The 14,488-nt window shown below is 36.9% G+C and overlaps 1 protein-coding gene across 1 annotated transcript in view; it reads left to right on the top strand.

Moving 5' to 3' along the window:
- The first annotated feature begins 1,681 nt into the window (after positions 1-1,681).
- asz1 (ankyrin repeat, SAM and basic leucine zipper domain containing 1) overlaps positions 1,682-14,488 on the top strand; it is a 49,951-nt gene continuing 37,144 nt past the window's right edge. The window contains exons 1-4 of the mRNA XM_088006589.1: positions 1,682-1,899; positions 4,464-4,563; positions 4,699-4,821; positions 11,527-11,638. Of these exons, the coding sequence (XP_087862715.1) occupies positions 1,792-1,899; positions 4,464-4,563; positions 4,699-4,821; positions 11,527-11,638 (443 nt within the window). The 5' untranslated portion in view covers positions 1,682-1,791. The remainder of the gene's footprint in view (positions 1,900-4,463; positions 4,564-4,698; positions 4,822-11,526; positions 11,639-14,488) is intronic.

The raw sequence follows: 14,488 nt of genomic DNA, 5'->3' as shown, positions 1-14,488 counted from the left end.
GGTGCATTTAAACATGATTACATTGAAAGAAAAAATAATAATTTTCTGTGTTTAAGAGAGAGTGAAAAAACGTGGACTTCTGCTACAGGTTGCTTACAATTTTTGCTGAATAAAAACAGCCTTGCCCAGAGGAAAGAGCGACCTCTTCTGGACGGGGTGTGTCAGGCTGCTCCCAGGTCTGGTTGGGTCTGTGCTGTTTTGGTAATGCCCTGGTCTGTTTTAACACAAATTAAATGCAACTTGAGACAGAAGCAAATAACCAGGTGAGGCTTTCAGCTTCCTTGCTTTATTCATCTCTCCATCTTTAATCTCTACATCTACCCTAAAGGGCAACATGTACTCCTGAAAATCATCAGAGAGCAGAAAAACCTGCAGGATGCTTAGCAGTGACACTATGAGCAACCACCCAGGAATACGTTAGAAAAACTAGTTTTAGGAGCTAAAGTTAGAAAGCTTTTACTCAGATTTCCTCAAATAAACAATCAGATCTGGAAGCAAGGTGTGCTTCCAGATAAAACAAAGAGACCGATCTTTTCTGAAAAGCTGAAAAGTTTTTTTTTATTATTTATGAACTGTTTTAAATGAATTATTGTGCTTTTTGATGTTACTACTGCAAATGCGTTGTTGTTTGAAACAAGTTGTCAGAGACAGTACTAACGTTTCTGTGTCAGCCTCATCTGATCAATTCAGTTTCAAATCCTCTTCTTTTCTCACTTTAGTTGCTCCCACTTATGAAGCATGATGCTGAATTCCAAGTAAGAAAAACAAGAGTGTTTATTTAGGAGTACAGCTGCTTGACCAAACTATTTAAATACACATTACCTGCTATAAGTGTTAGTTTCATAAGTGGTTGGAAATAAAAATGGAAAAGGGCTTCTACCGCCTAAAATGTGTTATTTTGTAATTACATTATTTATTCATGATTGTTTCTTTACATTTGAGTCTTCAAAACACCAGGCTTTGCACAGAACGATATTTTTGTCTGTCTATTTTTGTCCGTCAGACAAAAATATTACATCAGATGTTATAATCAGTTCCTCTGTACTTGAATAGCCTTACTACAGAACACTCTTTAAATCTTACTTGAGCAATTTTGTGTACAGCTACTTTTTATTTTTCCTTGTTGAAGTTATGCAGCATCATTACAATAAGATGTGTGGCCATCCCCAAACAGTTTTAAAACCAAAACATAGATTCAAAGTTCAAACTTTTGACCTCAACAGCAAGACATTTATTTTTCTTTCCAAAAAAGTTTAAACTTTTGACCCCAAAGATTTAGACTTTTGGAATCAAAAGTATAAGTGCTAAAGTACAACATGTTATATACTTTAGCATGTAATTTTAATCCTGTGTAAAACTTATTTATAGTGCACCACATGAAATACAGAATTGGAAAGTACTTTCCAATTTAAAGTACTTTTAAAGAGATGACAGAGAAATTGCTGGAGAGAGCAACGTTTTATGAAGCATAGAGCAATGTAACGCTGTTAATGCACCAGTTACTGAACACTGCCAGTAAACTGGCTGAAAGAAAGGTACATTTTCCCCTCAAGATAGCAAAAATATGGCTTAAAGCTATATTTTAGCCACAGCGGATACTGGTGTATTTTTTCAGCAGAGCAAAGGAAGTCATCTCAATACACCTGCAGCATGTTCCACTTTCATTAATTTATTATTATTATTTAATTTAATATGGTACGTCGTCACTTAACATTTACTCCGCCTACTCCCTCCCTCTCAGTCGCCATTCTGTTTACTCATGTTGGCTTCCATTAGCTGTTAGCTGGAAATATGGGAAGCGTTAATGAGTTCGCCTTCCCGGCTGGAGATGAAAGCGACGCCAGCAACGACGAGTGGGACATTGGCTCCTTTTCGGAAAACAAGACTTCTGGCATAAAGGTTACTGTAAAGAAGTTTAAGTTTTGCTTCCGCCATTGTTTTTTAATGTTATATTTTAAAGCTATACCCGAATGGCAGCTCGGGGAAGTAACTCAAGCTAGCTTAGCAAACCTTTTTATTTTCTAAATGTATTTTTTTTATAATGTCAGTAAGATGCTTTAGTGAAAAGGTCGTTACGAAGAGCAAACGCCATTTAAAAATATGATAAATTACAATAAAACGATTCAAGTATCAAAATATGCGAATCCGCCAAAGTTCTGCACTTTCTTGACTGTTCTCGACAGCTCAGCTGGGGCATCTTCGCACTTCTTGCCATGCCCCCATGCAGTCAATTTATTTAATTTTGATAAAAATAGCTGCCAGTAGTAGGCATGTTAACCAAATACGTTTTCAGTCTCTATAGAAGCTTAATTAAGTTTAAAGGTTATATCCATGTACGGTAAAAATCGACAAATTAAGAGCCTTCATGTGGATAGATGTGGGGGGGGGGGTTAATCTGTCCAGAACGATGTAGATTATCTTTACCTTCTGCTGAACAGTAAAAGGAAAACGTGCAGCTTTAGGAAACTGACTATTTCATGTGTTCAATATAACATTATTTAGTGGGATTATGGTTATGTAAAATAAAGGTCACCACACACTTATCTAACTAAAACACATTATGTCTTGTAAAGGCCCATGAGGGCTGATGTTGAAAACTCCTGAGTTAAAACATCTCTGTTCCCCAGTCTAATCATTTAATCCACTTTTAATTTCCTACCCTATTCTGTCAGCAATAAGAACTTGACATTCAGATTATACTTGTGAAATATAAGGATAAAAACAAGACAGTAGAAAAGATGAAAAGATTCATCTTGAAAATAAAAGAAATAAAAGATGGGAATTAATACATGAAAGCAGAAACTCCCATTCTGTTCACACATGACAAGGCAACATGAATTAAAAACCTCACATAAAACTTTTGGATTTTTGAATATCAGGAGGATGCAAACTATAAATAATGATTGGTCAGGAATGGAGTAAAAATATGTTTGCCTTAAGAAAAAAAAAGCAATTATTTAAGTCTGTTTTAACATCAGTTTACAGCCTATTCAGCTGGAAAACTCAAATAGTGAACTACCTTATGTCTGAAATTACAAATCATACTAACATTAACTTTTAGCTATGTTTACATTGCATTTGATCAACAGCAGAGAGGTCCATTAACATGAGGGACAGTTTTTAAAAAAAAGTGTTTTAATGATTTACATTTTAAATACAGAACATGACAAAGAGATGCCTGTCAGAGTTACAGGTGTTTGCTGATAATTATTTTATTTTGTTTGTGTTTTTGTTTATTTTTCTTTTACAGCACTTGGCACCACTTGTCTATGTGGCTGACCCTGTGTTTGTATGTAGACAGTGACGATTACCTCATTTTGAAAAGTCACAAAGTGGAAAACTTTTATTTTCTTTAGTGAAATTTAAAAAGTAGTTGGTCCTCCTCCACCTCAATTGAAGGTAATGCTCTCCTTAGGCCGGAAGAAGAAAATGTGTTAAATGGTCCGCACTAAACTGTCTCTCAAAAACTTCCAAATTAAAGACAAAGATAGTTTTTAATGACATATTAGTAAACCATAAGTTGAAAATTGCAATCACAGTGTCATCTGCAAATTAAATCGAATGATTAAAACATTTAACCAAATGAATTAGAGGCTTTGATTAATTATAGTTCATCAAATAGCAATTTTTTTACAGTCATATAACTATGCTATGTTTAGTTGTTATAAAAATGCCGTTTATAAAACTTAAGAGAAATGTGACTTCGCAACCTGACATATTGAAATCAGGCCTTTGTCTCTCTAAGAAGCTTCTGCTCTTTTTGACACTGCTTTCAGCACGTCATCACAACAATGTTTCTCCTTACAGACACTTTGAAAACTATCGGATACGTCTCCCATTTAGTACTACATAAAGAAGTGGCACAGATCATATTTTTATTTTTATTTGGGTGAAAAGATTGGAATTGAGCTGGCCCGACTGCTGTGAAAAAGCTGAATATGGTTTGTATTTGCCTGCCGTGTGAAGTTAGCCTTGGATCTGTTTCTCAATTCCGGTCCTCAGGGACCACTGTCCTGCATGTTTTAGGTGTTTCCCTTCTGCAACACACCTGGCCTGAATAAAAGGGTGATTAACATGCTTCTGCAGCGTTTGACGGTATGCAGGAGCTAATGCTAACATTAGAAGCAGGCGTGCTTACTGCCTTAGATCTGTATCAGTGGTGGGCACAGGAGAGAGTGAGAAAGTGAAGGCCCATTATAGGTGTAATATATCACTGGCAAGAACTAACTGAATGCATAGTTCAATGTAATATACTAGCCAAGCAAATATTGGATCATAAAAACAAAGCAGGCTTTTCTCCTAGACACTTTTTTTGGTACTCGTTGCTAAATGTTACTCCGATACCTCTGAGTTTTCATCTTCCACTTTGAGATTGTTGGACATCAATAGAGCTGCTGTTCATTTCTTGTTCAACTAAAACAGTTCTTGGGACAGTAACAGGGATGCTTTTGTGTTTTCCTTAGGACTTAGCCTCTGCTGAGGTGGGATCAGGCGACATCTCTGTGCTGAAAAAAGCCATCAGTGAAGGAGATACAGATACTGTCAAACAACTGTTGGACAATGGTACATACTTGCTTCACAGACGTGATTTAAAAAATAGCTGTTTTGTGGTACATAAAATTGTACAAAGGATGAGACTAACCCAAATGAGTAACAGCCTTCCTCTTTGTTTTTGTTTTTTTGTAACGTTTTGGACAGGCCTGGATGTGGAAACCAGGCTGGGCTTTGGATGGACTCCTCTCATGTATGCCGTCAGTGTGGCGAACTGCAACCTGGCCAGGCTGCTGTTGGACAGAGGAGCCAGTGCCAATTTCAGCAAAGGTCAGACTGCGGTGTTAACAAGACTCGTCTGTAGTATATAACGGAAGTTTTAGAAGCAAGTAAATTAGCTCACACTGTAGCAATAATGTCAGAAAGCATAACCTGAAGCTAAAAAAGTTACCATCTTTAAAGGGGAAGTATTATGTGTTTTCCGGGCACAGCAAACATTTTAAGGTGCTGGTTCTGTTCTCGTTGTTGAACCGCCGCTACGCGCTACTGGTAGTAATATTTCACAGACGGAGAGCCGTTTCTGCTCCACCTGCAGTGAACTCTCACACCGAACCTCTGCTTAAAGCTGCAGCACGTAACTTAAAAATAGAAAATATTTTAGATATGGATTAAAACTTTCGTCGTCCTAACATAAGACAGATAATCTCTGAAAAAATAATTGATCTCCTCTGCCTCCTCCTGTGTTCTGCAGAATTACTCCGCTCGGTCAGAAACAGCCAATCAGAACCAGCCTTAATCAGCTAGCCAAGCTATCAGGAAGGATTGTTTATTTTGATGCAACCTGCATTTGACTTTGAGTGAATGATTCCTTTTTTTACTTGACATTATTTGATATAGGCAGATTTATTTGACTAATAATTTATGGTACTGAGAGCCTTACTATTAAATATGATTTTACTGACTGCAGGTTTTTCAGTTGTCCTTTTGTCTGAATAGCTGCTGTATTGTGCCTGCAAGTATTTTGCATTTTATGCCTAAATTAGGTGAATTTATTGCCAGATAATTTTTTAATTTTGTCAGATCACGTAGTACCATTTATACCTAAAGCAAAAAATTAACAGTCAATCCAGATGATCGGCAAAAATCGGTGATCGGCAGAGATCGGCCTCATTGGTGATCGGTATCAGAATCAGCAGCAGAAAACCTGATCTATTAACCCTACTATTAACCCTTTTATCAACGTTGCAGTCGCTCCTTTAAAGAGCTCAGCAGATTTGTAGTTCCACCAGGTGTTTGCTAATTGGTTCTAGCTAGTCTGAAGGAGCTGAATGGCAAAGACGTGTGGGAGGGCTGCTTTGTAATGCGGAACCTTGGAAGCTTGGGAACTGCAGCTCAGAGAAGGAGATGCATGTAGAAGACTGTAGGTCTACCCAGGTGTTTTGCACACCATGGGAGATTGAAGGATTTCTCAAACTGGCATGAAAGAATCAAGGCAACACTATGGGTATTTTTTAATGCGGGAATAACATTATAACATGATGCAAAACTCAAGAAATTAGGTTTTACATAACACTGCCTCTTTAAAGTTTCATTTCTGGACTTCAAAACCTAATTTCTGCATGTTTGCAGTAGAGCTGTTGTAAACGATTATTTCAGTAACCGAGTATTCTATTGATTATTCTGATGATTGATCGAGTAATTGAATAAAAAAGTTGGTAAAATAAAGTATTGATACCATGAAGTGGGATAGAATTATCTCATTGTTGGCAAGTTTAACCAGTTCCTATAAAATGGAGGTGAATGGAAAAAACATCTCTTTTGTTGTTGAATCTGTTTTCTGAGCCACATTTAGGAGAAATTCTAACGGACATTCAACTAAGTTGCTCTTTCTCTTAGGTGAGAGTCTAGGTATATGTATCAACCCGTTTTTAAAATATACCTTTCTTTTAAATATGTAAGGTTCAGATAAATTAGGGTATGGAGGGTCAACTGGGATGTCATGAGACAATATATTAATATCAGCTGGTCTTTAAATGGCACATGTAGCCCCAAGTTTGAGATTTCCATTGCAGTTCATGTACAGCAGAAATGTTTGATTAGTAACAGATTTCCATGTGGCTACCTGAATGCCTGAACTTGGCATTAAAGTTTACTGTTTTGATTCAATGCCCTCTATAAGTGCATGGAGCTGCATTGTCTAACTGTATAAAAATTTTACTTAGACTGTTTTCTCAGCTATTGAGCCTTCACTTCCATCTTGTATGGGACGGTTTCTGGGTTTATAAATGCAACTAGTCTAAGCAAGTCAAAGTAACACCGCTTTATCAGCTGAAACTAAACAGCCACCATATTTTTTGCTTTTTACTGCAGCTGAGTTTAAACAGTTAACTTAGGGTGGCTTGTTTGTTAGTTTAGTGGCTTTGTTCAATCTTTAAGTAGGTATTTCAGTCCTTTTCCTATTTTTCATTTACTTTGTTTTCAAATTATAAACTGGGGGCCTTAAAGAAGATATTTTTCTTTTTATTAATATTACTCTCAGTTTAATCATAGCAGCCAATTCATATCAATTTATTTCACTTTCAATAAATTGGCAGTTATGGTGACTGACTTTTGTACTGAATACATCTTAAAAGTCAATTCTGGTAAGATGCCATCCGAAATCAAATTAAGGAAGTGCTATTTGAGTTTTAATAAATGCCATACCTCTTCATCTTTCTGATGATCTCTGTTGCATCAAAGTCCAGTTGTCATTGCCTTGGGCAGATTTTTTTTAATTACTCCAACTGCTATTGCTGAGCACCAGACAACCAGTCAGACCAGTGTATCAATTCTCCCATCTGCCATTACTTAAAGGTTGTGACGCCAAAGGAGAACATTTGGAGAAACACTCTGCTAATCCCCTGAGTTGTTTTTAGTTGATGCACATTGCACTCTCATCTCAAAGAAGGTAAAATTGAAGGCATGTGCAGAATTATGGTGAGTCTGGGAAAGATGAGCCTTTAGTTTGAAGTTATTAAGCACACAATGTTTAGATCTGCTGTTATTGGGACATTGTATTAATTTCCAATCATTTGAGTAGCCTAACCCAGATCTAGATCCTTAAAGTGTTCTCCCACTTGGTTTGTTTTCACTACAAATATAAATGAATAGGATGGGATAAATGAAAACACATGTAAGTTTTGATAACACTCCTACCATATATGGAGTGTTGCCATATATGCAATTAGCTAAAAATCCATGAGCAACACTTCTAGAAATGCTTGTAACTGCCCAGTGCTTTAAGTGGAAAAAAACAAATGTTGGTACTCCCCTTAATGTCATACAAATATGGGACAGACATTAAAAAGAACAAAGTCAGGTCAAAATCAAACCCATATGAGGCAAATTTAAAGCGTCATGGAGCCACTTTTATTAACTTCAAGCCTCATGCCGTAAACTTGGACATGAAAAATAACATTGAAAAAAAGAAAGATATAAAATAAAGTAGTGTCGGGAAAAGGTGCAGGTACCTGCTGTGTGCTGGAAAATGTCTGAGGAGTAAAATTTACGACAAAATCTGTGGATGTGTAGATCTTCTGTGAATAATTTGGAGTCGCGTTCCACAGAAAAATCTGCGAATACTGAACTGTAAAAGCAGCATAATGATTAGGCAGTGGTCTACTGGAAAGCCAAATGTCATTTTTGGTTCGATGGCAAGTTTAAATATTTGTTTAAAAGCCGATTCAAACCGAATGACCATGGTAAATCACTTAACCAGTGGAGCCAGCACCTTTCAACAGAGTACAACCGCATGTTTTTGTTCAGATTTTGTCAATTTTGACGCCGACACTTTTGAGAATTTGCAATGAGTTCGCACAAGTCGAGTAAGCTGTGTTGCTTGGTGTGCACACGCTCAGTTCAATGTGTGCATCACGTACACAAGCGACCACGTAGTGATAGAAATAGCTCATGACGTTAGAAAGGCTAAGAAAGATCAGTAACATTAACGGTGAACACCGACAATTAATATATGTGGTGATCTTCTTAAGGGGTTGGGCTAGTCTCAAAGGGACATTACCTTTTTTTATCACAATTTATCACATAGAAAAATTTGGCCTATCTACGATGTCAGAATGTTTGATGCTTGTCAGTTAGAATAGTGGCAAATATATGAAATGCCATTTGCACTATTCCATGTCTTCCTTTGTATCTTTAATGTGTTAACTGGGAACCTTCACAGAGCTGCCAACTTCCTCCGGAGTAAAGTTGTAAGCTTCAACAAATAATATGCACTGATATATTGATAGCTGAAATAAATGAGTTCACCGTAAAATCTGTCTCACAGACAGAGTTATACCATGTGACTGATTTCACATGGTCTTCGTATGTCGCACTTTGAGACAGGTGAAGGAAACAATTAAACAAGAGAATGACGCGTGGTGACGTCATCATGGCGTTAGTCCAAGCTGTGAGGCCTACAGGAATGCGGGCGTGATTGATAACGGTCACCACGCTGCCGTCCTACCTTCTCACAGGTTGTCAGGCTGCAGATTTATTTACTCCAGCTCTTGTCAGACGCAAGCTAGACAGACTAGTTTACACCAACACGCTCAAAATGTAAATACATTCACAAACAGATATAGAGCCAAACATACACAGCGGCAAAGACACAGGAATCTACACACAGATGTAGGCTCACTTGCTGGAGTCTAGTCCACATTTAGAAGAAACTGAAGGCAGACTTGTTGCATATCATTGAAAGATAAGAACAGCCCAGAAGTCAGTTAACCATCCTCGTCTCCTTTTATCTAAATAAAATACATTTTGCAAAGAAAATTTGTACTCATTTAAAATCTAATTGGACATACATTTGTAGACTTAGCTGAGTGTATGCTTACAATTTTAATTTTGAATTCATGTATTTGTAGAGTTAGAGCATTTGCCAATAACCTGGGACACCTGGCCTTTGTTTCTGGATTGGCTTTTATTGCAGTGAGATTTTGTCTGACTCCTGGACTATCACCCGTTGATCTGTTTTAATGGCTTAATTGGTTGGCATTGGTTCTGTGACAGAGTTCTGTACAAGTGAATCCTATTTTCTCTCGGAAGTGCTAACACTTAAATTCCACTTTCAACTCTTGTGTCACATCGACCCCTCTTAATGATTAGCTGATTGATGGGATGTTAAAAACTACCCTTCATTTTATAAGGTGTTTTATTACACACTCATTGTTCACAATTTTTAAAATCTCATCTACCTTTCTGTAAATGCTTTAGTGAAATTTGGAGCATGGGTGTAAAAAAAATCTCTTCCTGATCAAAGCTTACATGTAGGATTTGCTGTTTGACCTGTTATACCCACCATTCCCTGAGCAATGTGTGCAGTATGTTTCAGGCATTTCTCCTGTTGGAAGCTTCCAACATTGTGGTAAATACTTTGTACCCTACTGGAAGCTTTGTGTGGGAAAGTTGTGGTGTTTGCTGGTGTCTTAACAACCTCCACTGATTTAAACATAAAGATGAAGTTTGATTCCTAAATAACCTTGTCAGCTGCTGTAAATCATTTTAAGAACATTTCGAACATCCTAATTTGTGGGATAGCTGGTCCTTTCTCCTACCATGAGGACATCAAAAGCCCTGACATCGGACTATGCACTTCCCTGAATGACATCAACCAACACTAAGTTAGAAGTGAATCTTCTGTTTGGTTGAAGTGAAACCATGGGACTCCCTAGATTGTCCTTCTCAGCAAAAGTCAATTTAAACATCAGCAAAGGACTATTATCTGTCATATTTAGAGGTTGCTTTCATGTCTAATATGAAAGCATGCGCTCACATGCATGCGCTCACAAGTAATGCATAATTTTTAATGTTAATAAATGTATTAAGTATTAACAAGTTGTTAAAAACCTACAAGTTATTTAACATGTAGCAGTCGAGGTGCTGACAGGTACCTCCAGGAGAAACTGCATTTTTGTTGTGCTGAATTCACTTAACTGTCTGCTGGTTAATCTGAAAATCAAAAACAATGATGTAGTTACTTCTGGTTCACATGCCTATAAATCCTTTAAAATGCCTGGTCCCATTTTAAATAAAAGGACTTATTACTTTATAACATCACACCTGATATTTCATCCAGAATGAGATACAGAACGTTTAGTTTCTGAGTTCCTTTACTCTGTAATGAGGACCCTGTCTTGCTCCAGGAGGTTGATTCATTCTGTGACTTTAAATATAAGTCTGCATTACATTATTGACTTTCCATTTGCTTGTTTCAATTAAATGAAGAAAAACTGAAATGACTATCTTTGCACAAGAAAGAACAACTGAAAAGGGTTTAGCAGAAGACTTGCTAAGGCCGGTGGTAGGAGTTCTAGGGACAGTCGTCAAGCGGCCCTCTGTGTTTTCGGCTTAAAAAATGTTTAGAGTTGAAAATACCATTAGGTAGTTATGCGTTATTGGTAGATATTATTAACAATATGTACACACCTACTAAAAGTCTTTAAAAAGCCATACATTAGGAAAACCTAAATAAACAAACAATTCTTAGCTTCACAGGGCGCAAGTAAAACCTGGTAGCCTACCAGGCTGACAATATACTGAGGGAAACCCTGAAGTATAAAAGACTTTCTTTGACCTTTGCTGATTTAGTAAAATCTATTCTAAGCCTTGGGACAATCCTTAGCTCTGGTTTTACCCTCAAAAATCACTGCAAATCTCTGATTTAGCATTATTTCTATACTTTCATAGATATTGCCCAACTTGACTCCATTGTCTCCCCTCCAGTATAGAAATCCTAATTCATTGTTTGCTTACACCACTCAGGGTTATTGTAATGAATTTATCTACTTGGTTTTATGTCTCACTTGTTTATCTTAGCATTTTATCTCAGTTATTACATCTTAGAGGCATAACATTAAAGGGTTGATTTAAAGCCCAATATGATGCCAATGGACAGGATTTTCTTTTTTTGCCACCAGTTTGCTTTTGACCTAGTTTACTTTTCTTAATATATTTATAATTTCTATATTTAATTGAAAATGTTTTTCTTAACAGATTGCTGGACTGTGCTTATGGCCAGTTGTACTGCCTCTAGCAGTGAAGACAAAATAGGACATTGCGTCGAGCTTCTGCTGTCCAGGTCCGCCGATCCCAACATGGTGGACAGGTGAGGGGTGAAATTTGTTTAAATGTCAAAATATTTGGCAAATTTCAACACGGTATGTACAGTCGTAACCCTTTTGAAGTTTAAATAAAGCCACTTCAGACCTCATACAAGACCAAAAAAACAGAGGTGCTGGATCAGATTTCCTTTGATGGTTCTTGTGATGTTTAGCTGCCATGTGGTAGCATTATGCACCACTGTACTCTATACAGTGTGTTTGTATCAGTGTGTTTTGTTTGGAATGTCCTGTTATGGCATGTGCTTGAACAGGAGGGTCCCAGACAGACACACAAACACGGACTATAAAGAGTGGGCATGAATGTTTTACAAACTGACTTTTAATGTTTTTGCTCATTAGAGGGAACTAGGTCATTACAAAATCAAAATACATAATCTTGATGCTACAATATACAATATATGTGTGACAGCATACAAATTATGGAGAAAAGGCAAAAGGCTAAAAGTTTTGGCTGGGCCGAGTGTTTAGGCTGGGGAATATTTCTAAAAGGTTTTCAGTTTTTGCGTCAGTCACAACTGGCCTGCATTAAATAAGCTGACATAAAGAAGACTGCCAGACTGTTTGCTGTCACTCAGAATATTTTTTTATTTTGATGTAAACACCTCTTTTACTGGTTGTAATAGTAATATCATAATTTTGATAGCATAGTTATCAATATCACAAATTAATATTATGTGTATTTCAAGAATTATTGGTTATTATTATGTGCTGCACTTATTACACCTTGACAGTTGGTATAAGGTTCTCATGACAAAACTTTTAAAAACCATTCATTTGTTTTTACTCATTCAAAACAAAATCATATTGCTATATTTTCTAGAGAAGTGAGGGTTTCCAAACCAGCCATACTTGTTTAGTAATTTTCTTCTAATATTATGAATTTTGAAATTTATCATATTAATTGAAACCTAAAAGAGTTGCTACAAAACCATTATTCTCAAATGATCAATGTGTTTTTTAATTGTACATATTTGAAGTTATCTGGAAATTGCCGTTTAATTAGGGATGCACCAATATGAAAATTTCATATCCGATATTAATACTTCTGTTACAGCCTATAAACAGTATTTACCGATATTTCTATCATACATATTTCACTACCCTTTTAATATCATTAATAAAATACCACATCACTGATATTGCTTAATTGCTTCTGTTAAAAACCCCATAATCCAGTTCTGCATCACTATCACATGACCCAACGTTCCTCTCCAACCCCTTAAGAAATGCAAACCACAATAAGTTGAAAATAAACATTGGTTTTTAATATATCGGACCAATAGCGACATATTAAAAAAATGATTAACATTGACAGATAGCAATGTTAATGCCGATTTATAGTGCATATTGTACGATGTATCGTGTAAGCCTTCATCTAGAGTGAGCTGCAAAAGTTGCTTCTCTAAAATTGTTGCTAATGTCTCTTCTTATTCATTGTACAAAAACATAAAGAACACAATAAACTATACAGAAAAGTCCTAAAACTCTGACTTTTCTAAAGATAACCACACTTCATTAATCAAATGGGTTTTATTAGCAACACCTGGCTATTAATTCCTGATAAAAGCAACAGCAGAGTTTTTCGTCATGCAGACATTCTTTTACTGTGTGCGAACCACTAAAGGCATTTTATGCATAACTCCTGAATCCATATTGATAAACTATAAAGTTTTTTATTATTCTCGTTCTGGTGCATCTTAGGCTCAATACCTTGAATATCTGACAGATCAACACATGAGCATACCTTCCAGAACTAATGTAACTTAATCCTAAACTGTCCTCTCTATTCTGCTATGACTAAATAATATATTTAAGTTGGATTTAGAGTGTTCAATCAATCTTAAATGATGTATCTGGTTTCCTGCTTCAAGAAAGACCTTAAAAAAGAGAGAGAGCTCTTGTGTGAGAAAATAAAGCCAGATTGTTTTTAAAACACTTTTAATAGTACCATGTGTGAATTTTTACTCTGTCACAAAGTGTTGCTGCAGCCCCCAGTGGCTTTCTTGTTTAGCTCTCTCTTATCCTCTGTTATTCTGTCACTGCCAGCGCAGCATTGCAACCAGGACTCACGCCACCTGAAACCCCCTGATGACGAACATAGACGCCCCTAGCATTAGGAAATTGATTAGTTCCTTTCCAGACAAAATATTTGAAGCAAAGTAATGAGCCACAGAAGGTTGCAGAACAGAGGAGGAGGTGAGCGTCGGGGCTAGCAGTCCCTCAAACCCAAGATGAAGCATAGCATGAGGTTTATGTGGGTACGACGCGCAGACCCCTTCCTCCTCCTCTCCCCCTTTTACGTCTGAATTTCAAACTAGTGATTAACACCAGCTGCTCATCCCCCTGCTTTAGTGTAAACCTGAGTACACTGTTGTTTTTCAAAGCTGAGAAATGCGGCCGCACAATGTGGGGTCCATTGCATTCATGTCTTCATCTTTTTTGTTTTTGCTTTCCTATCCGTCTTTACAGCTTTTGTTTTTTACAGGCTGAGTATGACTTGTTGGTGTAAGCAAAACTGTGATTACGGTTATTCAGAAATATTTGAGTGGGGGTTTCTGTTTAGCTCTGGTATCGGCATCTGTCGTTGTTGATCCTTTCGTGAGCAGAGTAGCAGAAGGACAACCTGTCGCACCTGGCAGAGTGTAGCCATGTCAGAGAGTGGGCCATTAGCTGATGTTTCTGTAACAACGATAAATCAACCTAAAGAAAGTTAGGTTTCATTCTTGTTTTTCATGGGTCTTTACATACCTGAAAGACTGCAATTACTCTAAGGCTAACTACTGATTGGATGTAATATAATTTTCAGGTAATTTTCACTTGTAGTGTTAATGTTG

The sequence above is a fragment of the Poecilia mexicana genome, unplaced genomic scaffold, assembly GCF_051168715.1.
Source record: "Poecilia mexicana isolate PSO_F unplaced genomic scaffold, ASM5116871v1 scaffold_6, whole genome shotgun sequence".
NCBI classification, from domain to species: Eukaryota; Metazoa; Chordata; class Actinopteri; order Cyprinodontiformes; family Poeciliidae; genus Poecilia; species Poecilia mexicana.
The sequence above is the reverse complement of the archived record's forward strand: the minus strand, read 5'-3'. Positions and strand labels throughout refer to the sequence as shown.